At 44.1% G+C, this 27,243-nt stretch overlaps 1 protein-coding gene across 1 annotated transcript in view; it reads right to left on the bottom strand.

Moving 5' to 3' along the window:
• ARHGEF38 (Rho guanine nucleotide exchange factor 38) overlaps positions 1 to 27,243 on the bottom strand; it is a 185,246-nt gene continuing 158,003 nt past the window's right edge. The window contains exons 11-14 of the mRNA XM_073639497.1: positions 8,653 to 8,793; positions 7,410 to 7,608; positions 3,776 to 4,038; positions 1 to 3,582 (exon numbers count right to left, since the gene is read on the bottom strand). Of these exons, the coding sequence (XP_073495598.1) occupies positions 3,397 to 3,582; positions 3,776 to 4,038; positions 7,410 to 7,608; positions 8,653 to 8,793 (789 nt within the window). The 3' untranslated portion in view covers positions 1 to 3,396. The remainder of the gene's footprint in view (positions 3,583 to 3,775; positions 4,039 to 7,409; positions 7,609 to 8,652; positions 8,794 to 27,243) is intronic.

Genomic DNA, 27,243 nt, shown 5'->3' with positions numbered 1-27,243 from the left:
AGATACTGAGAAAAACATGCAGATGTGTCTTTTATATAGTGTATGGAAACTTCTGGTTTCAGCTGTACGTGACTACGTAATTGCGGAGTATGTATGGCTGCATGTCGGCACACTGCACATATGTACCATGGACCTTCACAGCGTGCTTCATTCTGGCAGTTAAACCTCGGTGTACATGCATCTGCTCTTGTCTCACACAGGAATAAACGGAAAACATTGCATATCAATTATTAATCTCACTATGACAGCAATTCACCAGCGTATTAGGAGGCCTATTAGGAGGCCAAGAGTCTTGTAACGAAGCCGCTTCAGCTTCATGACTTTGCCCGGAGAGTTATTTTCTAACCACGCGGGCAGAAATCAGCGACACAGCACAGCTTTACAAGTAATTAATCTGGAGCTCAATAGGTTGTTTGGCCTTTGCCTCTGAGAAACCATGGCAACAGTGATAAATGGTGACCGGTGGCTTCTCAGACTGCGCTGTTAATCATGGACCACACGTCTGTACTAGAAATAGTCAGAATGACCAACGGAGTCGGCAAAATATAACGGGTCAAGTCTCGCATAAATAGGAAGCAATCAGGAGGGAAAGAATTACCATGTAGGAACTCCTATCATCAAAGACTACAGAATACACTAATGCCCCTCTCACCCATGTCACTATTATGGCTGCCAGCTATTGTCTGACGTAGGTGCACTTCACACTGGGAAATTAGATGCTGTCTATTCTAACGCCCGCCATACACATGAGATGGCTGTCACTGATGGACCGCTGGGCCACTGTCCCATATAAAGCCCTCCTATGGGCTCAATGAGAGAGCCACCAGACATGTTCATCTTTGGCAGAACAAAATGATCGGCAGTCTGAAATTGGACATGCCGGATCTTTTACTCCCCGATTATCAGCCAAACCTGCTAATAGTGGCGGGTTCAATTTACATTAGTCAAATGTTTATGGAGGGCTTTGGGCTATTATCCAATGTCCACTAAGTTTCACTTAAAGTTCTGACCAACGCATCAACACTGCGGCCAATGATTGGCTGCAGCACTTATATGGCTTTAAAGTCAGAGCACAATCAACAGACGGTCTCCTGTTCCAGTCATGTGGATCTTGGATGAAGACATCACGTGCCCATCCTGGCCAAAAGAGGAATCACAGAGCAGCAGGGGATCGGATGCTGAGTATACATTATTTTTTATTTTATTTTTACTTTATTTTTAAACAGAGTTGTACAACAGTGCATATAACAAACATATCCCCAGAGCCCTCCCTGACCTACTTGATGCCAAAAGAGTGCCCTTTGGCATGCGTTGGATACGTCCAACATATACCTCCATGGAGAACATCAACTGCAATGTTATCTACTGAGACAAATCTCCTCACACAATGCATTACCTACAAGGAGTACCGGACAAGAGGACTCGTGTCCAGGTCAGAAGCCATTTACAGAGATATACATGTTGATTGGGAAACTATAGTAGTCCACTCTTCCTGAATAAAGCTGTCCTCTTCGCACCTCCTTTAGGATCAGTAGAGCATCATTCCCGGAAAGTCCCATCATCTGTGTACCTTACATGACTAAGGTTGGAAAACACTATTTTGCTCTCAGTATCACATCTGTATATAACACTGTTCTCTGATTCTTAACACAGAGCATGACCGTATGTATAACACATCAAACACGGGCTTCTAGGTTCACCCTGTGCATTCGGTTTTGTGTTGGGCAGCCTTAGGCCGGCATCACGCATGCAGATTTTCTGGATGTGTTTTGAACTAAACTCGGGACTAGATCCTAAAAGAAGCACAAACACCGTGTGTGATTCCAGGATGTTACTGCTCCTCTGATATAATGGTCTTCTTGTGACCTTGATAGTGTTAATAACACTATGAAACCTCATTGCAGCTCCTTCTCTTAACTCATTCTCAGGATTGTTCCCTGCTTCAGGGAATGGTAGCATCAGAGAAGCAAATTGTCTTAGTTAAAGGCACTGTCTCATCAAGACAAGCTTTGTCTATATTCCTAGGCCATCAACATAAAGTGCTGGACAACCCCTTTAATGTATATACTTAAAGGGAAGATGTCAGCAGGTTTTTGCTATTTAATCTAAGAGCAGCATAATGTAGCCACTGAAAGCCTGATTACAGGGATGTGTCATTTATTAGGCTGTGTGTTGTAGTTTCAATACAATCAGTGTTTTATCTGCAGATTAACACTACAGGACTACATCTTACATGCCTAGCAGTCAGGCTTATCTGTAACCCTGCCCCCCACCACTCATTGATGGGGGATGGTTATACACAGATCAGAAGACTTAGCACACCAAGCAGTCCAGTAAGTGATACATCCCTGGAATAAGGGTCTCTGCCTCTACATTATCCTACCATCAGATGCCATAGCAAAAACCTGATGACAAATTCCCTTTCACCGCAGCAGTACGTCATTTGAGATTGTGAAATGTTGTTTGTAGAAAATCAACATATTAAATGGCGATTCCACTGAAATGATTTCCTCTTATAATCACTATTCTGTGTACTCTAGTTATTTCTGATTACATATAAGTAGCGTCACAAATTAACAAATTAGCATCTCATCCCCCAATAACAAACATTAGGATTCGTATAGAAAACCTTGACCACTGCAACTCATTGGGAAGACTCAACAGTTTTCAATTTTAACTACATGACATTGCCTTATTCAACAACACTACACTGGAGTAATTCGGAGTAAGTCTTATATAGAGTGCTGGATCAGGTTGTGTATGTATTGACTCGATGACTGGCTTTCCAAACCTTGACTGACATTACAGAACCACTTACTATGAGAACAAGGTCAATTAAAAAATGTGTTAGGTGCCCAGCAGTCCTTGATCAATTCTCTAATGGTGCCATCATTGAAGAAATTACACGGTGAATGTGGTGTCCTTTATAATGTACAGATATGTCATTAAATCCAAACCCTTTACCTCTTCACTTACAGTAAGCTATAGTATCAAGGGAATTCTACATTTAAAGAACATGAACGGAAACTTTTTTTTTTACTTGGACTTAGAGAGTTGTTTTGACCGTACTCTGATTTAGTAGATCTGACTGATCTTTGGATTGTGTTAAGTTCATTGCATTGATCATGCTTCATACGTATAGTGAAATTATGGACATCATACACAAATAAAACATATAAGTGCTTTACACTTAAAATATCTTTGCTCTATAGAGCTTACAATCAGAAGACCTATCGGCGGGTCTGTGCCTTGACTTCAGTTGCCGTGTCATGTCACATTACTTTGTCTTCAAATCTACAACCCCAAGAAATGGATCCTTCACATTAGATAAATATAGGACACGGCTAAAGAGGAATTCTAAAACATCACCGTCCTATAACAGAGAAGAACATGTTTCTAGGCGTATGTCATCTTCCCGAGATAATTGGCTGGCACATAACCTTTTTGGCCATGTGCCTCTCCGAGCCACCACTCTTTGTTTCCACTCAGGTCACAAAACCGAATGATTCTGACCCTCTGATGCTCCTCAAGGGTGAGCTCCTGTTGACTCCGGGCTTCAAAAGCATAAACAGCATAGAAAATCTGAAATATACACAAAAAGAACCCATTACATAGGCTGCGGGATATAAATATTATGAAGTGTAAGAGGAGGACTGCTGATCACTTACTAAATGATATACTCCATTATTCTAGTGGGCATATCCTTTTAAAACAACTAAGTATAAGACGTCACTGCCATATTTGTATCTAAAGAAATGGGAATAGAGATACTTACATGGCAATCCTCACTGTTTTGACAACTGTCTGTATCCGTTTCGTTCATTTCATGTTTTTCATCGTCTCCATTGGAGGACGGACTGCTGTCTCCAGCACTTCCCTGTGATGCACGACTATTTCTATCACGAGAAGGCCGGGACGAGACAAACAGACTAAGGTCATCAAAATCTTCTTCACAAAAAGCACTGTCTGATGAATCTTTCTGCTGCCGTCCTGGGTTATAGGGTTTTAGGAAGGATGAATAGACATAGCCTTCTAGTACTGTAAAGGAAATGTAAGAGGATAAGTGTAAGAATAATGGATGTGACGGTTTATTTTAGACGTGTTTGCCTGTTTTTTATATTGTTTTTCCGTGTGAGCGTGACTTAGGATTCACAGATTTGTTTGGCCGATTCATTATTTACATACGACTTTATAAAAAAATGTTAAATTTTTGTGGAAATTGACGCCAGTACTCCCCGAAGTGATTTTATGTACGCAGGGAATTTTTGAGCAAATTTTGTAACATTTTAGCAGAACATTTTGTGCTAAAACATTTCAAAAGAAGTTAAAGGCAAGCGTAAAAAGCATTTTTCATTTTGCGCAAAATTCACGAACCATGTGTGTCATTTTGAAGAATTTGTCGCAAAAATAGTCAATCAATACCACAAAATAAAACAAGAAAAATGAATTAAAACAAATGCAAATGATGAATTGGCCCTGGATGGATCTTCCTCAAGTATAAACCACGTGTTCCAGAAGTAAAAAAAAAAATTGCCAAACTAATAATAATATAAAACACTCTAAATCACTTATTCATATGTTAGAGCCCCTGTAGCACCAACATTGATACTCATATATAGTACTGTAATTTCCTTGCCATGTTTTGTTTGCAGTATGTCATACAGACACATGACCTCATCAGCCAATCATCATGAGCCTCATCAGCCTTAGCGATCCAGAGTCGTATTTAATGGCATCACCACTGTGCCCAGTGATTAGCCTCAATCTTGGAGCGGTGGAGATTTAACAGTTCAGTAATGTGGGGGTTTTATTACTTATTCTGCTGATATTTCTTAAAGCACCACTCCAGCATTTTTTTTATTGCAGTGCAGGAGTGGTGCCACAAATCTACGTTCCCTGCCGTCTTCATTGTTACGCACGCAGGTGGCGCACGTGGTTCGTGGACCCACTGTGCTTCGGGGCCGGCTTAACTAGGAGGGGCGTAGATAAACGGCTACTTGGTGTTCACTGTAGCTCCAGAGGGTTGAGTCAGGCTTGAGCGGCAGGTACCACACCTGGAGTCAGGTTCGCAGACACGGATACAACTCGGGCTCCGTTCAGACTATGAGGTTCAGGATCCTCTGCAGAACGGTTACTGACGTGGACACAGACTCAGGCTCAGTTTAGACTACTAGGTTCAGGATCCTCTGCAGAACGGTTACTGACACGGAAACTCAGACTGGGCTGATTCAGAGACTGGTTGTAGCAGTCTGGATAGGCATTCGTTCAGACACACGAGTCTTGGATACTGATTCAGGCACAGGCCGCACTAGGACCAGGGAATGCAGGTTCCAGACTGGCCGCACAAGGACCAGGGACTTCAGATTCAGGACATTGGCCACACCAAGACCAGGGGAACTCACTAGTAGACTACACACTACATAATGATACTTTGTTTGCTTAGCACCTCCCTATTAGCACCTCCCTATTGGGTAGGATGCCTTTTAAACAAGATGTCTGGGAGCCATCTTGCGGGTGCACTGTTATACTAAATGCCTCCCAGCTATTGGCTGAGGGCATTTAACTATGTGCACGCTTTGTTCCTTTAACACCAGGAGACAGGGAGCACGCCGCGCAGCCAGGGCAGTGAGTATGCTGGCGTCTCTGCCTGGAGGAGGAAAGTGAACCATGCAGTGGTGCCGGCAAATAGCGTTACATTCATCCTTTATCAGGTCAGTCTTCTGCAGGTTGTGTTCTTCCAGATAGCTCTAGTGTTTGCTGGGCGATCCAGAAGTCACAACTCAAGGTAAGTCTATGACAGCCAGAATGAAGTCAGAACGAGGGTCTCATAGACTTACATTGAGAGCTTGCGACCGTTACCTCTGACTTCCAGTCAGTCAAAAGTTGCAGTCACAAGAGGTTGGATCAGCGCTGATAACAGATGAAGACAGCAGCTAAGTATAAGACTAGGGTCAGTGAACTTACATTAGTTGCACCACTCCAATGGTGAAATTAAAAAAAAACGCTGGATTGGTGCTTTAAATCAGTAGTGAAATATTATTGACCTCAGTGGCAAGCTTCAGTAGAATATTGACATCTCTGTTGATGCTATGGCACAATGCTACTTACTGCCACTGACAGCTGAGGAGTTACAATATATTGCAAACATTTTAGACAAATATGGAAAAATTGTGACCAAGTAAAAAAATTTTAAAAAATAGAAATGTTAATAGTTTATTTTGATCAATTAACAAAATGCAGAAAAGAAAACTAAATCAAATAAATGTTTGTTGAGACCACCATTTACCTTCAAAACAACTACAATTTTAGATACACTTACACACAGTTCTTGAAGGCACTCGACAGGGAAGTTGTTCCAAACATCTTGGGAGAAATAACCACAGATCTTCTGTGGATGTAGGCTTATGCAAATCATAATGCCTCTTCATGAAATCCCAGACAGATTTGATGATGTTGAAATCAGGGCTGTGTGGGTCGATATCATCACTTCCAGAACTCCGCGTTCTTCTTTATGATAAAAAGTTAATGACTTTGTATGTTTGTGGTAATTTTCCTGCAGCAGAATACATTTGGAGCCAATCAGATGCTTTCCTGATGGCATTGCCTGATGGATAAGTACCAAACATACAGTCAATGTAAGTAAAAACTATCTTCAGCGTAAATAAAAACAAGGAATCCTGGAACATTGAGTCTGTCTGAGATTGCATGAAGAGAAAGTAGGATTTGCACAAGCTTACATCTACAGATCTGTGGTTAGTTCTCCATGATGTTTGGAACAACCTCCTGCCAAGATCCTTCAAAAACTGTGTGCAAGCTACCTAGAAGAATTGATGCTGACTTGAAGGCAAAGGGTGGGAACACAAAATATTGATTTGATTTAGATTTATTTTTTGTTCATTCACTTTGTATTTTGATAATTGATAAAAAAATAAACAATATTTTTGAAAGCATTCTTACTCTGCAGCATATTTTCAACTCTTGCCTAAAACTTTGCACTGTACTATACATGTAGGGGTTTCCTCCTGAGCCACTGGCTGGGTGAACATTTCTGTTGTAGTATCATTGGTTTATCCAGAGCAATGTGCTTAGTTCATCACAGAAATGCATCTTCTTTTATCTGCATTGTAACTTTAGAATAAAAACAACACGGATTGATGGCAACACTGAGAATGTGAGGGTATAAAACAGAGCACCGGTTCTGTGCTCAGCTCTTGGTCCAGGCATTTTATGGAGAGGGTGGAAACTTTACATGTTAGAGACATGGCCTATTGATTGAGGCTGAGATGATAACTTTCAAAGTCATAAAAATAAAGTAATTTCCTAGTTGCTTAGTAAGAAGGAAACCACTGTGCGGAGAGAGTGGACACACAAAAGAAAGTCAATATTTGATTGAGTGTTCTTCTACTTACTTCCCGTGTCCACGAACCACCTGCTAGTACTTCCTAAAGGGTCCTTGTACTCCACAATAGCCACCAGCTCCCCCTCATACAGATCTATATCAAGTTCCTGGGAAGCGTTGCACTTGCGCTTTGCTTGGTAAATTTTCTCCGCACCATAGGTAGACAAGAGCTTGCACCTGTGGCTCTCGGTCTGTCGAGGTAGTTCAGGCTTAATGGAAAACAAACAGGGAAATTATTGACTAAAGGGTTTGTAAAAATTGCTAATGCAAATTGTCAATTTATACAGTGATGTATTCTGGCTGAAAGCGTAAAGCAGGGTTAACTGTTCCATGACCAGAGGACAATGACAAGGTATCACATGTGTGACATGATTGATGTATCCTGACATTACATGGTAATTGTAATATATTCATTTTATGTACATAACTTAATTACTTTGTACTTTAATAGACTAAAGCCCAAATTCATAATCACATATTATATAACATAAAGATGTTGCTTTGCTGCATTGCTGCACTCTTTCGGAGACAGTCTACACAACAAAACGATTACTACATATTGGTACCGTAAACTAGAAAGTTGCCTGATTTTTCAGTGTCTTAAATTGGGACAAAGGGCCCTCAATTTAGTGGCAACTTTTTAAAGAGTTGTGCCACCTTTTCCAAATAAGGACCCACTGACGACCAGCTTATGGCTACTGGTTCAGCTGCTGAAACCTCTGGCGATCAGCTGATATCATTGTAGAAAGCTAGTAATGACTACAAATTTCTCCTACAGTGGCCACTGCAGGCGAAATGTGGTATTACATGGTGAACATACAAATGATTGAGTGACCATGTAATACCTGCTCGCATTGAGTCCACCTGAACACTTGATGCTCTGTTGTAAGATCCCTCTTGCACAATGCTATGAGGCTTTAAGTTGAAGTCCTGGGTAATGTGAGATAGCCTTTCTACTAGGGATAGGGTATCTGAGGTCCGCCTTTAAATGGCTGTAGCTTTTTAACAGTATCTGCCAGCTAACCATTCCATGACCGGTCACAATAGCATTAGGTGTGAAACTTCATTAACTATATGAAATGTTTTAGTGAATCCTAAATGGAGAGCAGGATTTTAACAGAATTTAGCAGTAGTACTAACTTATGACCTCTAGGTGTCACTGGTGCTTTAGCCCTTCATGAAGAAGTATACACTCATATAAACACTGGGACTGAAGCTGGCCATGTCACTATATATTACCAAATATCACTTACCAGTGGAGATAATGTCTTCTTCCTTTCAAAGCTCAGCTTTCTCTCAATAAAAGTGGCATTGTTATTTTCCTTCATAAAGTTTAGATTCTGAAGCTCATCCATGATTCGGTGCTGAACTTCATTCACATTGGCAATGATAAACTGTCAATAAACATAAAATATGAGTGGTGCTCGTACATCTCTGCTATTGTAATATGGCAATATTCTTTTATTCCAGCATTTTAATATTACACTAATTTCTTTCAGCACACAACTTCCAAAAAAAACTTGTTCCAAAGGACTATAAAATCAAACACGTTATTTTTTTTTTTTAAATCAGAAGTACACGTAAGTTTTATATACATTTACATAGCTGAACTATGACCCAGAACATTTAATAACACAGCAGCGCAAACAAAAGTGAGAAATCTAATTTACCTATAGGTGCAATAGGCCTCTGTCTATAGGCAGCCCTGTTTGAAGAGCTCATGGTATTTATATGTAAGGTATGTTTATATATACATACATTAGACACTAACAGTGCTGTAGGCCTGAGAGGAGGACACCCAGGGCAATACTGTAGGCCTAAGAGGAGGACACCCAGGGCAATACTGTAGGCCTAAGAGGAGGATACCCAGGGCAATGCTGTAGGCCTGAAAGGAGGACACCCAGGGCAATGCTGTAGGCCTGAGAGGACACCCAGGGCAATGCTCTAGGCTTGAGAGGAGGACACCCAGGGCAATACTGTAGGCCTAAGAAGAGGATACCTAGGGCAATGCTGTAGGCCTGAGAGGACACCCAGGGCAATGCTCTAGGCTTGAGAGGAGGACACCCAGGGCAATGCTTTAGGCCTGAGAGGAGGACACCCAGGGCAATGCTGTAGGTCTGAGAGGAGGACACCCAGGGCAATGCTGTAGGTCTGAGAGGAGGACACCCAGGGCTATGCTGTAGGCCTGAGAGGAGGACACCCAGGGCAGTGCTGTAGGCCTGAAAGGAAGACACTCAGGGCAATGCTGTAGGGCTGAGAGGAGGACACTCAGGGCAATGCTGTAGGCCTGAGGGGGGGACACCCAGGGCAATGCTGTAGGCCTGAGGGGGGAACACCCAGGGCAATGCTGTAGGCCTGAGAGGAAGACACCTAGGGCAATGCTGTAGGCCTGAGAGGAGGACACCCAGGGCAATGCTCTGGCCTGAAAGGAAGACACTCAGGGCAATGCTGTAGGGCTGAGAGGAGGACACTCAGGGCAATGCTGTAGGCCTGAAAGGAGGACACCCAGGGAAATGATGTAGGTCTGAGAGGAGGACACCCAGGGCAGTGCTGTAGGCCTGAAAGGAAGACACTCAGAGCAATGCTGTAGGGCTGAGAGGAGGACACTCAGGGCAATGCTGTAGGCCTGAGGGGGGGACACCCAGGGCAGTGCTGTAGGCCTGAAAGGAAGACACTCAGGGCAATGCTGTAGGGCTGAGAGGAGGACACTCAGGGCAATGCTGTAGGCCTGAGAGGAGGACACCCAGGGCAGTGCTGTAGGCCTGAAAGGAAGACACTCAGGGCAATGCTGTAGGGCTGAGAGGAGGACACTCAGGGCAATGCTGTAGGCCTGAGGGGGGGACACCCAGGGCAATGCTGTAGGCCTGAGGGGGGAACACCCAGGGCAATACTGTAGGCCTGAGAGGAAGACACCTAGGGCAATGCTGTAGGCCTGAGAGGAGGACACCCAGGGCAATGCTGTAGGCCTGAAAGGAAGACACTCAGGGCAATGGTGTAGGGCTGAGAGGAGGACACTCAGGGCAATGCTGTAGGCCTGAAAGGAGGACACCCAGGGAAATTATGTAGGTCTGAGAGGATGACACCCAGGGCAATGCTGTAGGCCTGAAAGGAGGACACCCAGGGCAATGCTCTAGACCTGAGTGGGGGACACCCAGAGCAAAGCTGCATGCTTGAAAGGAGGACACCCAGGGCAATGCGGTAGGCCTGAGAGGAGGACACCCAGGGCAATTATGTAGGTCTGAGAGGAGGACACACAGGGTAATGCTGTAGGTCTGAGAGGAGAACACCCAGGGCAATGCTGTAGGCCTGAGAGGAGGACACCCAGGGCAATCCTGTATGCCTGCAAAGAGGACACCCAGGGCAATGCTCTAGGCCTGCGAGGATGACTCCCATAGCAATGCTGTAGGCCTGAGAGGAGGACGCCCAGGGCAATGCTCTAGGCCTGAAAGGAGGACACCCAGGGCAATGCTGTAGGCCTGAGAGGCGGACACCCAGGGCAATGCTCTAGGACTGAGAGAAGGACACCCAGGGCAATTATGTAGGCCTGAGAGGGGGACATCCAAGGCAATGCTCTAGGCCTGAAAGGAGGACACCCAGGGCAATGCTGTAGGTCTAAAAGGAGGACACCCAGGTGAAGGCATTAGAGAATACTGCAGAGAGTACTTAATGTCGTGAGAAAAGTACTGCAATGTTCTGCTTTATTTTTAAATTTACCTGTTGGTTTGGGTCTAATGTGCCAGGCACTCTGTACCTACTGGTTCCTGAGACTGTGGTTTACCCAGTAACAATGATCTTGGAAGTTTGATTCTATGGCCTTTTTCAAGATAAGTAGGGCTTGTATATATTGTTAATTGTCAGCTTTTTTATATTAGTGGACATACTGTACATCATATCTCTCAACTATTTAGTTTTAATAGGATTATTCCGCGTTAATTTTTAATGGATCCGTTTTTTGCTTACTGAATCCAGCAGAGATCAATTATTTAGAAACGGACTAAAAAGTTGTGTCTACACAACATTTTTGCCAACGGATTGCTGCTGGATCCATTCTCACTGATCACTGCTGGACATGTAAACATAGCCTTAGACTGTTGGCCAGCCTCCATGAAACTGGCAGGTTCATACGACTTTTTTCTAATATGTATGGGGATCTTTACTGCTGGAACGTTTCAGAGAAACATATACCTAGCTGCAGTCGTGCAGCCAGGCTCTTATTCATGCAGCCTGTGGTTATGACAGGATGAATCAAGTGACAGGTTCCCTTTAATAGCTAAGCTAATATCCTTCTCTGTACATACATCGACCATGTCTGAGAAGGTAGCTGGCTTAGGTATTGACATGAGCCACTGACCTGGTCATGTTCTCACACAGTTCGGATTACATGTCGTCATTAGTGATGAGCGAGCACTAAAATGCTCGGGTGCTCGAAGCTCGGGCTGAGCACATCGTGATACTGGGGTGCTCGACCCGAGCAACGAGCCCAATGTAAGTTTATAGGAAACTCGAGCATTTTTCTGGCAGTCTGCAGAAGGTCAAAAATTGCCCAAATCGATGGGAACAGTGCTCAATGAAACATGTCAGGCAGGCAGAATATATAGGCAGACAGGCAGGCAGGGTATATAGGAGGGTGCATGAAAAACATAGCAGGGCGCTCGGAACACACTAGTGCCCTCCGATTTTCACGCACCCGTCTCCTACGGATGCGCCATTTCTGGGGCGGCTGAGGGCTGGTGTTTCTAGCCGGGAGGGGGCCAATATTCATGGCACCCTTCCTGGGCTATTAATATCAGCCTCCAGCTGTTTGCCTAGCCTTTGCTAGCTATTAAAAGAGGGGGACCCCACGTCATTTTTTTTGGGTCCCCCATTTTAATAGCCAGTAAAGGCTAGGTATTCAGCTGGGGGCTGATATTAGTAGCCTGGGAAGCTCCGTGGGTATTACCCCCTTCCCAGGCTTCAAACATCTGCCCCAGCCGTCTGCTTAACCTCCGCTAGAGACTAACATTACGGGGAACCCCACGCCAATTTTTTTTTTAATAAATCCTTTATTTTAGCACTAAATGACATGTACAGTAACCAAAACTGTCACTGTACTTATTATATATGTGACTGAGATGTTTCTATCTATCTAATCTATGTGTGATGCTCTACTCTCTGCTCTAAATTGTCGGGTACCGATGTTATAACTGTTATAACTGTATGTGGCTGCTGAATTGCCGGCTTTTCATGCTTCACTGACCACTGTTCCCATCGATTTGGGCAATCACTGTAATGCCACAACCACCATGGCTAAGTCATTACAATGAGTGGCAGGCAATCCCTGCATGTTAATTGGCGCTCTAAATAATGCCAAACATGCAGGGAGGGGAGCCGAGCTCCCGCCCGAGCATCGCGCAAATACTCGGCGAGCTCCGAGCATCTCGAGTACTGAGATGCTCGGGCGAGTACCGAGCAGTGGCGAACATGTTCGCTCATGACTGGTCGTCATATCATACAACTTTCTCCCTATAACTTACTTATGTATTTTTATGGAGCATTATCATTAATGAACCTCAAGATTGGGAATCAAGTAGAAAATTTTTTTTTAACCTTGTTTGCACCATTTTGCGTCATTACCTTTGAAGAGCACTTTCAGTGTAAAAAAAATGGTAAAAATGTGACACCTCAGGAGAGGGTAAGTGATCTGGCCACCTTGTCTTCAGACCATCTACCTTTTCGCCAGGGCCACGTGTAGTATTTTGCCTGCCTTCTAGCTCCAGACACATTAGATGCACACACATATAGCCCCAGAAGCATATTCTGCAAGCAGCTTCAAGTCTGCCTCCTGAAACTGATTTTCGTTTCTGGGATGATGATCTGCTATGAATAAATGTCAAGTAAAATAAAAGGATTCACGCTACGCGGCCTGAAGATATATGAGCAAGGTGATTGGCTGTGGCTGTGTGGATACAGAGGTGTTTGGAATTCAGCTCAGCTCTGTAGGGATTGAGCAGGATATAAACTGGAAGCTGATAAGCTTGAGGCAACACAGATAAGCTGCTTCTTTTTGTGGCTTATCAGTATCCTAAGACCCATGTGACTGCTGATACCCCTTGCATCCTATTGTTTATCTCCCTCGCTAATACAAAGCCACAGAAGGCATTGTTGTGCTAATTATCATTCCCTGCCCAGGTTCTCTGGGATGCAGGGAGTTAATCCAAGCCAGGAACCCAACAGATGCGAACATACTGAAATGTGTATGAGATGGCCAACACGCTGGAGATGAGAAACACATGCTGGCTTTCCATATTGCTTTCTGTCTGTTATCACTGGAAATTTACTTGCAAGGCTTAGGCGTAAGAATCACCAATACCAACATGTGTAAAGTCCTTTCTAATATTACATTTTGGGATCCCATGGTGATGGCGTAGAAATATATTTTTGGAACTTGTTTCATTTAAAGGGATATTCTTAATTCTCCCATACACATTAGATAAAAGTCGGCAGAACCCACCGATTTTGATAGGATCAGCCCACCATCTGATGTATATGGACGCTCCTGGATGTTCCCTTATAGATTACAACGGAGGCTATGGTGGCGAATCATTAAGGTGCTTACCCCAGAAATAAGTCGCAATATATTTTCGCAAATCAGCAGTTGTGCAAAAATATTATGATTTTTGGGGTTTACGCGCCAGTCCCAGCCAGCTACGGCAATATGGGCTTTGCAGGGTCAGGGCATGGGCAGGATGGTGCGTTGTCATGCCCGCCTATCAAATTTATCATAAGTTACGACACCGGCTGGTGTACATTTCTGGCGACAGTGCACACTGGGTGCCAGACATGCCTGATTCATTAAGTGGCAAATGTTGCTTGATGAGTCAGGTCAGTGTACTCCATAGCACATCAATAAGACTGGTGTGTTCTACAAGTACTACTATAACTATTGGACAGTTGGAGATAAGTTGCTGACAAAGGAGCCTGGCAGCGGCTCTTCCTTGGATAATAATGGGGGAATCAGGAGAGAGCTGACAGCTGCATGATAGCTCAGCCAACAGCTATAGAAGGTGTATAGCCAGCTTTAGGTCCTGTGAGACTTACATCTGAGAAATACATTACTATGCAATAGTTTTAGGCAGGTGTGGAAAAAATAACATGATCAACTTCAGTCCTAGTATACAGTGGGTACGGAAAGTATTCAGACCCCTTTAAAATTTTTCACTCTTTGTTTCATTGCAGCCATTTGGTAACTTCTAAAAAGTTAATTTTTTTCTCATTAAAGTACACTCTGCACCCCATCTTGACTGAAAAAAAACAGAAATGTAGAAATTTTTGGAAATTTATTAAAAAAGAAAAACTGAAATATCACATGGTCATAAGTATTCAGACCCTTTGCTCAGTATTGAGTAGAAGCACAATTTTGAGCTATTACAGTCATGAGTCTTCTTGTGAATGATGCAACAACGCAACAAGTTTTTAAAACACCTGGATTTGGGGATCCTCTGCCATTCTTCCTTGCAGTTCCTCTCCAGTTCCGTCAGGTTGGATGGTGAACATTGGTGGACAGCCATTTTCAGGTCTCTCCAGAGATGCTCAATTGCGTTTAGGTCAGGGCTCTGGTTGGGCAAGTCAAGAATGGTCAGAGAGTTGTTCTGAAGCCACTCCTTTGTTATTTTTGCTGTGTGCTTAGGGTCATTGTCTTGTGGGAAGGTGAACCTTTGGCTAAGTCTGAGATCCAGAGCACTCTGGAAGAGGTTTTCATCCAGGATATCTCTGTACTTGGCCGCATTCATGTTTCCTTCAATTGCAACCAGTCGTCCTGTCCCTGCAGCTGAAAAACACCCCCATATCATGATGCTGCCACCACGATGTTTCACTATTGGGATTGTATTGGGCAGGTGATGAGCAGTGCCTGGTTTTCTCCACACATACCGCTTAGAATTATCACCAAAAAGATTCTATCTTCGTCTCATCAGACCAGAGAATTGTATTTTTCATAGTCTGGGAGTACGTAATGTGTTTTTGAGCAAACTCTATGCTGGCTTTCATATGTCTTGCACTGAGGAGAGGCTTCCGTTGGGCCACTCTGCCATAAAGGCCCGACTGGTGGAGGGCTGCAGTGATAGTTGACTTTGTGGAACTTTCTCCCATCTCTCTACTGCATCTCTGGAGCTCAGCCACAGTGATCTTGGGGTTCTTCTTTACCTCTCTCACCAAGGCTCTTCTCCCACGATTGCTCAGTTTGGCTGGACGGCCAGGTCTAGGAAGACTTCTGGTGGTCCCAAACTTCTTCCATTTAAGGATTATGGAGGCCACTGTGCTCTTAGGAATCTTGAGCAATGCAGAAATTCTTTTGTAACCTTGGCCAGATCTGTGCCTTGCCACAATTCTGTCTCTGAGCTCTTTCGGCAGTTCCTTTGAGCTCATGATTCTCATTTGGTCTGACATGCACTATGAGCTGTGAGGTCTTATATAGAGAGGTGTGTGCTTTTCCAAATCAAGTCCTATCAGTTTAATTAAACACAGCTGGACTCCAATGAAGGAGTAGAACCATCTCAAGGAGGATCACAAGGAAATGGACAGCATGTGATTTAAATATGAGTGTCTGAGCAAAGGGTCTGAATACTTATGACCATGTGATATTTCAGTTTTTATTTTTTAATAAATTTGCAAAAATTTCTACATTTCTGTTTTTTTTCAGTCAAAATGGGGTGCAGAGTGTACTTTAATGAAAAAAAAAGAACTTTTTAGAATTTACCAAATGGCTGCAATGAAACAAAGAGTGAAAAATTTAAAGGGGTCTGAATAATTTCCATACCCACTGTATACTTCTTCATGATGGGCTAAAGCAGCAGTAACACCTAAAGGTCAAATGCAAAAAAAGGAGTACAAGAGAAATCTACATCAAATCAATATTTGGTGTGACCACTCTTTCCTTCAAAACAGCATTAATTCTTCCAGGTACACTACACAGATTTAAAAGGGACTCGGCAAGGAGGTTGTTCCAAAAATCTTGGAAAACTAATCACAGATCTTCTGTGGATGTAGGCTTGTACAAATTCTTCTTTCTTGCCATGTAATCCCAGACAGATTCGATGATCAGGGATATTTTGGGGGCAATATCATAACTTCCATAATGCCTTGTTTTTCTTAACGCTGAAGATTGTTCTTAATGACATTGGCTGTATGTTTGTTCCAAATGTATTCTGTAGCCGGAAAAACTACCTAATCAGATGCTTCCCTGATGATATTTCATGATGGATTAGTATCTGCCTGTATTCCTCAGCATTTAGGTCACCAGAACCTTCAGCATGCTTCACTTCACTGTTACCTGCTGCCACACATTATTTTACTTCTCGCCAGTCCTTTGATGAACTGTGTTCTGTTATAGCCAAATATTTCAAACTTTGACAAATCAGTCCAGAGCATCTCCTGCCTTTTTTCTGAACCTCAGTTTCTATGTTTTTGTGTATAGTTGAGCCTCTTGGCCTTGTTTCCATGTTGAAGATATGACTTTTTGGCTGCAATTCTTCTCTTAAGGTCAGTTCTGGCCAGACGTCTCAGAACAGCAGATTGGTGTAATTGAGTCCCACAGTTTACTGCCAGTTCTGAGCTGATGGCACTGCTGGATATCTTACAATTTTGAAGAGAAGTACTGCTGCACTAAATTTTATTGATCGACCACTGCATTTACAGTAATCAATGTTGCCCATTTCTTGGCGCTTCTTCAAAAGAGCTTGAACAGCACATTTTGGAATTCCAGTGTGCTATGACATTTTTGCCTGGGAGAGACCTTGCTGATGTTGTATAACTACCTTGTGTCTTGTTCAGTCTTGCGATGGTGTATAATCTGTGATATGAAACTGTCTCCCAAAACCTGACCTTTGTATGAAAGTTTGGCTGTTCCTTACCCAGTTTTAAGCCACATACATAGCTGTTTCAGTTAATGACTGAGCTTCAACCTACATATGAAAATGATGATTATTAGCTCCTATATTGGTGTAATTGGTCACTCATTCACCTGACTAAAATCCTACAAAATCCCTGACAAAGTGCAAGTGTACTTGCTGTGCTGTTTTGAAGACAAAGGATGGTCACACCAAATATTGATTTGATTTATATTTCTCTTTTGTACATCCACTTTGCATTTTGTTAATTGGCAAAAAAATAAACTGTTAGTATGTTAGTACTTCTATTTTGAAAGCATTCTTACTTACTTAATTCTTGCAGCATTTTATCCACATCTGCTTAAAACTTTTGCACAATACTGTGCATCAAGAAGATTTTCAGATGTACACCTTAGACAGAAAGCTGCAATATATGCAAACATATGCCACTGTATAGGCATAGAATTGCATACGTTGCCCCATAGGGTCCCATTTTAAAGAAAAACATACTGCAAGGCATACAGTGAAGGAAACAATTATTTGATCCCTTGCTGTTTTTATAAGTTTGCCCACTAACAAAGACATGAACAGTCTATAATTTTTAAGGGTAAGTTTTAACATTGAGAGATAGAATATCCCCCCCCCAAAAAAATCAAGAAAATCACATTGTATAAACTAGATACATTTATTTTCATTTTGCAGAGGGTATGGACTTCGGTACTTTAGCTCCGGGGGTCAGGTTAATAGGACAGTCATATGCACGATGAGGAGGCCAATCCTGACACCCCCTCTCCGAAAATATATCCTCAAAATCAGACAGAAATGCAGGTAAGGTCTCTGTAGAGACTGTAGAAAGGGAAATATTCAAACAGTTGTCATGGCAGTAATCTCCCCACTCTCTGGATTGCCAATCCACCAAAGGGTTATGTTTCACCAATTAGGGAAGACCCAGTACAATTGCAGTGGGAAGACCGTCCAGGACATAGCAAGGAATTATCTCACAATGAACCGACCCCACCCTCAGTCTTACATTATGTACAATCTGTGTAAATGCTTTCTGTGCAAGTGGCGCTGAGTCGATGGCAAAGATAGATATACAGCAAGCAAAATCATGAGTTCTCACAAACTCAGCATCAACCATGCTGATTCCAGCTCCACTGTCAACAAACACAGAAACTTTCTCAGTCTTGCTCTCTAGCACCACCTCTGCTGTCAGGACAGACCGAGAACTGTAAGTTGAAGATAAATGCACCCATTGATTATCCAACTCCAGACTACCAAGAGTTAATCGAGTCTCCTTTTGCTTAGGAATCGAGGGACCGGCCCCAATATAATGTCCCTTTTTCTACAAAAAAAAACACCCTTTTTTGCGGATCTCAGGGGAAACGTACGATGCAGAGGCACCTCCTAACTGCATGGATTCTTCCTTCTCCCCTAGTACTGGTTCACCCCCAGACCGCTCCCCCAGCAAAGGGGCATTACCCCGAAAAGAAGGCTCCGGAGAAGGTGGTCTCACCCACCTATCCCAAAGGCGTCTATCAACAAGTATAGCTAAAGACATGGCAGCCTCCAAGGACTTTGGGGTTTCATACACTGCCAAAGCATCTTTCAACCTTTTAGTAAGGCCCTGACAAAATTGGCTTCTAAGAGCTGGGTCATTCGATTTTGTATCAGTTGCCCATCTGTGGAATTTGGAGCTATACGTCTCTACTGACCGATTCCCCTGCTGAAGGCGAAGCAAGTTGCCAAATTGCCAAATAACAAAAAAATAAGTGTTACACAAAAATCTCATTTAAACAATAGGTCATTTTCTGATGATAGCTTAACTATCGGGCATGCTGGTGTACTCCAACCCTATAAAAGCTAAGAGGACTCTTTTCACCTCCATCAGATGAATGGAGCTCTATGTCATGGGTGTGTCGCCACGAAGATCGTCGCGACTACACAGTCTGACTTCTCGCAGCTGAGTTTTTGGTGCTTTGTGTTTTTTGGTTGTGAGGGAGTTAATTCTCTCTCTCTGTGCTTGACGAGGCTCAGCCTCGCCCAGCTGCAGTTAATGCTGCAGTATTGGGATTCCTTCAAATACCTGCTGGTCTGATAGGGAAGTTGTCGGTGGAAGCATTTCTTGCAGACCTTCAGAGCGGATCGTTGTTTGGTGGAGTTCGGAGCGAAGAGTATACGGTGTGGTTTCTTCCCTTCCTTCCTTTATCATTTATCTCCTAACCTGTTGTTGTTCCCTCTGTAATTGTGGTGTGAGTTTTTGTATGCAAGGTGGTTTTTGGTTTTCCCCTTGTACTGTCTCGTTTGTCTAGTACTGTGTTTTGGGCATTTTCTATCCTGTTCCCCATTGATGTGATCGGGGTCCTTCTCAGGACTAGATTACTGTGGTTCAGGGATATTCAGGAGTTTAGGGTTACGCTGGCGGCCTGGACCTCTGTACCATTAACAGTACCTCCAGGTTGAGGGATTAGTCAGGGCCCCCGTTTAGGGACAGCTCAGGCCCCTGACCTCCTGTTCACTGAGACAGCGTGACATTTTCACCGACCGACAAAAAAAAAAAAAAATTTTTTTTTCCAACCACCATGGATCCAGTTGCCAGTCTAGCTCGGCAGTTGCAGAGTTTGTCCATGGAGTTGGCGGACGTTAAGTCCAAGGTTTTGTGTCCCCTGGAGCAAGCCGGACCAGAACCTACAGTAGCTCTCCCTGACAGGTTCGCTGGGGGGCGGGACAAGTTTTTTGTTTTCCGGGAGGCATGCAAGTTGTACTTTCAGCTGCGGCCTCGGTCTTCGGGGAGTGAGGAGCAAAGGGTGGGAATTGTCATCTCGCTTCTACAAGGGGACCCACAATCTTGTGCGTTCTCTCTTCCCCCGGGCTCCCCGCCTCTCCAGTCAGTGGATAGGTTTTTCGCTGCTCTGGGACTCGTATATGATGACCCGGATCAGATCTCCCTTGCTGAATCTAAGTTACGTAGGATCCACCAGGGAGATCGTCCGGCGGAGGAATTCTGTTCGGAGTTCCGTAGGTGGGCCACGGACACCCAGTGGAATGACCCGGCTCTTAGGAGCCAGTTTTGTCAAGGGTTATCTGGCAAATTAAAGGATGTGTTGGCACAGTATGACTCTCCCGCCTCTCTGGAAGCCGCTATGGCCCTTGCTATTTGCACTGACAGACGGCTTCGGGAGAGGTGCGGGATAACTCCGCCCCCTGGGATGACTCCACCTCCTACAAGGTCCCCTCATATGGAGCTTCCCCTGGTCAGTCCAGAGGAGCCTATGCAGCTAGGAGGGACATCATTCTGGGGGAGGGGACCGGCGGTGCACCACAAGACTGGAAGGTGCTTCTTCTGCGGGAGAAAGGGACATTTTATTGGGGGGTGTCCATCCCGTCCTTTGCAGAGTAAAGAGTCGTCAGAAAACTACTGATCCCAGGTTGTGTGGTGGACGGCAATCTGGGAGTAGGTATTTCGTCCCTAGGTTCGTCTCAGTTTCTCGTACCGGCGGAGGTGGTGGTGGGTAAGAGAACTGAGAGGATATCTGTTCTTCTAGATAGTGGGGCCGGGGCTAATCTGGTGGACGCTCGGTTTGCCCGGGTTCAAGGTATGCTATTGAATATGTTGGCTAAACCCATCCCCATATTTTCGATCGACGCCAGGCCTCTCGGTCAGGGAAGTTTTTTGCAAGTGGTGCATAACGTAAATCTTCAAGTGGGGGCGATACATAAAGAACTGTTGTCTTGTTACGTGTTGGAGGGTCTTCCCACTCCTATTGTGTTGGGCCTTCCTTGGTTAACTAAGCATAATCCGGTTATTAATTGGCAATCCAGGGAGATAAGCCAATGGAGTGAATTCTGTAATAAAAACTGCATGAATACGGTCATCGGTGCTGTCACTCCTAGGGTCTTACCTCCATTTCTGGCGGACTTTGAGGATGTATTCTCGGAGAAAGGGTGTCAGGAACTACCTCCTCATCGCGTGTATGACTGTTCTGTAAAATTGCTCCCTGGGGCCAAGTTACCTAAATCTAGGTTGTATAACCTATCTGGTCCGGAAAGGCAGGCCATGAAGGATTATATTTCAGAGAGTCTGGCTAAGGGGCATATTAGACCTTCATCTTCCCCGGTGGCCGCGGGGTTCTTCTTTGTGAAGAAGAAAGATGGAGGCCTACGCCCTTGCCTGGATTTCCGTGAACTTAATCGGATTACAGTCCGAGATCCGTATCCACTCCCACTTATCCCCGATCTCTTTAATCAGATCGTGGGCGCCAAATGGTTATCTAAGTTGGATCTCAGGGGGGCGTACAATCTGATTAGGATGAAGGAGGGGGATGAGTGGAAGGCGGCGTTTAACACTCCGGAGGGGCATTATGAGAACCTTGTCATGCCATTCGGTCTGACTAATGCCCCGGCGGTGTTCCAACACTTTGTTAATGACATTTTTCGCCGCCTGGTGGGTCAGTTTGTGGTCATATATCTGGATGACATCTTAATTTACTCGCCTGATCTTGTGTCTCATCAGGAGCATGTTAGGCAGGTGTTACAGATCTTGCGGGATAATAAACTGTACGCCAAATGGGAGAAGTGTGTGTTCGCCGTACAGGAACTCCAGTTTTTAGGTTTCCTGGTGTCAGCTTCCGGTTTTCGTATGGACCCAGGGAAAGTGCGGGCAGTTCTTGAGTGGGATCTGCCTGAGAATCTTAAGGCACTACAACGTTTCCTGGGGTTTGCTAATTATTACCGGAAATTCATTCGTAATTTCTCATCCATGGTTAAACCTCTCACAGACATGACAAAAAAGGGGATGGATTTTTCTAGGTGGTCTGACAAGGCTTGTCAAGCATTCTCCTCCTTGAAAAAATGTTTTGCCTCGGCACCCATACTCATTCAACCTGATGCGTCACAGCCGTTCATTGTAGAGGTAGACGCTTCTGAGGTAGGGGTGGGAGCAGTTTTGTCACAAGGTTCGTCCCCTGGTAAGTGGCGTCCGTGCACTTTTTTCTCCAAAAAATTGTCGTCCACTGAGAGGAATTACGATGTCGGCAATAGGGAACTCTTGGCCATTAAGTTAGCTTTTGAGGAGTGGTGCCATTTTTTGGAGGGGGCAGTCCATCCGGTCACCGTCATCACCGATCACAAGAACCTGCTATATCTGGAGTCCGCAAAACGTCTGAATCCCAGACAAGCCAGGTGGTCGTTGTTTTTTACCAGGTTTAATTTTGTCGTTACATATCGTCCTGGGTCAAAAAATGTGAAGGCGGATGCCTTATCTCGTAGTTTCCCCGGGGCCGGGAATACGGATGATCCGGTTCCTATCCTTCAAGAGGGGGTGGTGGTGTCGGCAGTATGCTCTGAGCTTGAGGAGGAGGTATTGGAGGCTCAGGGGGACGCCCCTGTTGGACCTCCAGGGAGACTGTTTGTTCCAGATCAGCTACGACAAAAGGTGATCGAGGCACACCATAACTCAGCTTTGGCAGGACACCCAGGGAGTAAAGCAACTGTGGATCTCCTCTCGCGTCGGTTTTGGTGGCCTAACTTACATAAGGAGGTGGTAACTTTTGTTGCGCCCTGTGGGGTTTGTGCGCGCTCTAAGACCCCACATACCCGTCCGTCTGGGGTCCTCTTACCTTTGAAGATCCCGGAGCGTCCTTGGACTCATCTGTCTATGGACTTTATTACGGACCTCCCGCCATCCTCGGGTAAAACGGTCATACTCGTTGTAGTAGACAGGTTCAGCAAGATGGCACATTTTATCGCTCTTCCTGCTCTTCCTAATGCTAAAACTCTTGCGCAGGTGTTCATTGGAGAGATTGTGAGGCTTCACGGGGTACCCTCCGATGTGGTGTCGGATCGGGGGTCTCAGTTTGTGTCCAAATTCTGGAAGGCTTTTTGTACTCGGCGGGGGATGCATTTATCGTTCTCATGGCTTTTTATCCTCAGACCAATGGTCAGACGGAACGTCTGAACCAGAGTTTGGAGACATATCTCCGGTGTTTTGTGTCAGAGAACCAGGAGGACTGGGCTTCTTTCTTACCTCTGGCGGAGTTTGCTCTTAATAATAGGCGGAGCGAATCCACTGGTAAGTCCCCGTTTTTTGGGGCATATGGTTTTCACCCCCAGTTTTGTACTTTCAGGAGAGGGGGCTCTTCGGGGGTTCCTGAGGAGGAACGATTTTCGTCATCACTCGCTTCAGTATGGAGAGGGGTACTGAATAATCTGAGTACTATGGGGAACCGATACAAACGTATGGCTGATAGGAGGAGAGTGTCTGGTCCGGACCTAAGTGTGAACGATCGGGTATGGTTGTCTACCAAGAATATAAAACTCAAGGTTCCCTCCTGGAAACTGGGTCCCAGGTTCATCGGGCCGTACAGGATCAGTTCTATAATTAATCCGGTGGCATTCCGTCTTGACCTCCCCCCTACGTTTAAAACTCATAACGTGTTCCACAGATCTTTGCTTAAGAGGTATGTGGCGCCAATGATACAGTCACCTTTACCTCCTCCTCCAGTGGTGGTCAATGGAAATTTGGAGTTTCAGGTTTCGAAAGTCATCGATTCACGTTTTAGTCGCCGGTCCCTTCAGTACCTGGTTCATTGGAAAGGGTGTGGTCCTGAGGAGAGAATTTGGGTTCCTGCGTCAGATATTAACGCAGACCGGTTAATTCGGGCCTTCCACACGACTCACCCGGATAAACCTGGCCCTGAGGGTCCGGAGGCCCCTCGTAGAAGGGGGGGGTACTGTCATGGGTGTGTCGCCACGAAGATCGTCGCGACTACACAGTCTGACTTCTTGCAGCTGAGTTTTTGGTGCTTTGTGTTTTTTGGTTGTGAGGGAATTAATTCTCTCTCTCTGTGCTTGACGAGGCTCAGCCTCGCCCAGCTGCAGTTAATGCTGCAGTATTGGGATACCTTCAAATACCTGCTGGTCTGATAGGGAAGTTGTCGGTGAAAGCATTTCTTGCAGACCTTCAGAGCGGATCGTTGTTTGGTGGAGTTCGGAGCGAAGAGTATACGGTGTGGTTTCTTCCCTTCCTCCCTTTATCATTTCTCTCCTAACCTGTTGTTGTTCCCTCTGTAATTGTGGTGTGAGTTTTTGTATGCAAGGTGGTTTTTGGTTTTCCCCTTGCACTGTCTCGTTTGTCTAGTACTGTGTTTTGGGCATTTTCTATCCTGTTCCCCATTGTTGTGATCGGGGTCCTTCTCAGGACTAGATTACTGTGGTTCAGGGATATTCAGGAGTTTAGGGTTACGCTGGCGGCCTGGACCTCTGTACCATTAACAGTACCTCCAGGTTGAGGGATTAGTCAGGGCCCCCGTTTAGGGACAGCTCAGGCCCCTGACCTCCTGTTCGCTGAGACAGCGTGACACTCTATGTATGCATTTGGCATACAAGCTGGGAGCTGTTCTTGGTTTGTAATAGTTTAACAATTTTTTTTTATCACTTTTAATAGTCAAATGTGTTCCTAGAGTAAATAGCATGGAATTCTGCAATAGTGGATATAGAAATAGGTGGAAAAGAATTGTTTTGTATCTTATTGGGTTGCTGTGGATCATATCCCAACATTGAACTAACATGTAGGCTGGTTCATGTACAGACAGATTATGCTTTGTCTCCTGTCTCAGCAAGTCTAAGAAAAATAAATTGATATTCCCAACTTTTCAGTATACTGAGAGGATTTCTTCTGGATCATAAATAGTAAAAGCATGGCATACACATAATTCCCAAAATGAAATGAATGTATTTATTCTGTATATACCTGTAATTAAACCAATAAACCTTTCTTTATTTTCCAAGTTTCCTCTAATTTGTCTATTAGTTTGAAATAAATAAAAGTTAAATTATTTAAAAAAATAAATAAAATGGACTTGAAGGAAGCCTGACCTAAATACAGCATTTAGCATTCAGATTTACAGTTGCAATCAAAATGATTCAACCCTCAACTTTTGACAGCATTCCAGAAGGATCTAAACCTATTCTTAATGGGAAATTGCCTCCCGTTTCTACACTTCTTGGATGTAGCAGAGAGAGGCTATCACCAGCTGCCTCTAGATTCCTGAGAAGCCAGGTAGTAAAAATCCTTGAGTGACTGTGAGGATGTCGACTGTCTTACCCCGTCCCTACCCTGAAGACAGCCGCTGTATGCATATGTGTAATGTGAACAATGTTATGGGTTTTATCATTTAATGTGTAAGTGTATAATCCTAATGTAATGTGTTGTGGAAATGTGTAGAATGGTGAGGCAAATGAAGAAACCCCATGATAGTGTATAAAGATAAGTGTTTTTATATATAAAAGGGAGCATGGATTATTATTAATGTACTGCAGAGATAGGAGACAGATAAGAAATAGTTAATGTTAGGTACATGCCCACAGATGAGAGGTGAGTAGTGTTAATAAAAAGAGAGGTACTTCCTGGTTATGGGTGGTTAGGAGTAGAGGGAGGTTTAACCCCTTAATAACATCTGACGTACTAATACGCGTCTGTGCCCTGGGACTTAAGAGCCAGACCCGTATTAGTACGTCATGGCGATCGCGCGCGCACACAGGCTGTGCGGGCGCGATCGCCGCCGGGTGTCAGCTGATTGTCACAGCTGACACCCGGTACTATGTGCAGGGAGCGGTCCTGCACCGCTCCCAGCACATTAACCCCTGCGATGCTGCGATCGAAGTCGATCGCGGCATTGCGGGGGCAAGGGGAGGTGATCGGCGATACTAACCTCCTCTTCCGGCTTCCAGCGCAGTCTGCAAAGGCTTCCCGGGTGTTGCCATGACGACCCGATGTCGTCATGACAACATCCGGGTCACCAGAGAGCAGGAAGATTGCTTGGGCATGCGCAGTGCATCTCCAAGCAATCTTCACACTGTGCACTTCTGACAGCCTTCATGGCATAGGGATGGTGCTTCATTCCTGTGCCATGCAGGCGATCAGAAAAAAAAAAGTGAAAGTCCCAGTCCCAGGGACAAAGTAATAAAGTGTATAAACTGTGTGAAAGTGGAAAAAAAAAAAAAATGTGCAAAAATATTATAAAAAAAATAATACACCAAAAATAAAAATATAATGTACCCATCAATAAATATTATTATAAAAAAAAAACAACAAAAAAAAAACAATAAAAGTACACATATTTGGTATCGTCGCGTCCGGAACAACCTGACCTATAAAACTGTCCCACTAGTTAACCCCTTCAGTGAACACGGTAAAAAAAAAAAAAAAAAAACGAAGCAAAAAACAATGCTTTATCACCATACTGCCAAACAAAAAGTGGAATAACACGCGATCAAAAAGACGCATATAAATAAAAATGATACAGCTGAAAACGTCATCTCGTCCCGCAAAAAACAAGCCGCCATACAGCTCCATCAGCCGAAAAATAAAAAAGTTATAGCTCTCAGAATAAAGCTATGTTAAAAAATATTTTTTTCTATAAAATAGCTTTTATTGTGTATAAGCGCCAAAACATAGAAAAATGATACAAATGTGGTACCGCTGTAAACGTACTGACCCGAAGAATAAAGCTACCTCATCAATTTTACCACACGCGGAACAGAATAAAAAAAAAAAAAAAAACAATTCCTGAATTGTTGGTTTTTGTTTATTCTGCCTCCCAAAAATCGGAATAGAAAGCGATCAAAAAATGTCACGTGCCTGAAAATGGCACCAATAACAACGTCAAGTCATCCCGCAAAAAACGAGCCGTCACATGACTGTCTGCCAAAATCTGGAAAAATTATAGCTCTTAAAATATGGCGATGCAAAAACTAGATTTTACAAAAAATGCGTCTTTTAGTGTGTGACAGCTGTCAGTCATAAAAACCCCATATGATTCTGGCATTGCTGTAATCACACCGACCCGAAGAATAAAGTCGTCTAATCACTTATACCGCACAAGGAACAGCGTCAAAAATAAACTCTTGGGTTAGGATTGGGCTAGGGTTAGGGCTGGGTTTGGGGCTAGGGTTGTGCTGGGGCTAGGGTTGTGCTGGGGC

The sequence above is a fragment of the Phyllobates terribilis genome, unplaced genomic scaffold, assembly GCF_046119375.1.
Source record: "Phyllobates terribilis strain yellow unplaced genomic scaffold, ASM4611937v1 Scaffold_1__5_contigs__length_1240528914, whole genome shotgun sequence".
NCBI classification, from domain to species: Eukaryota; Metazoa; Chordata; class Amphibia; order Anura; family Dendrobatidae; genus Phyllobates; species Phyllobates terribilis.
Note: the sequence above shows the minus strand (reverse complement) of the source record. Positions and strands in the feature narration are given on the sequence as shown.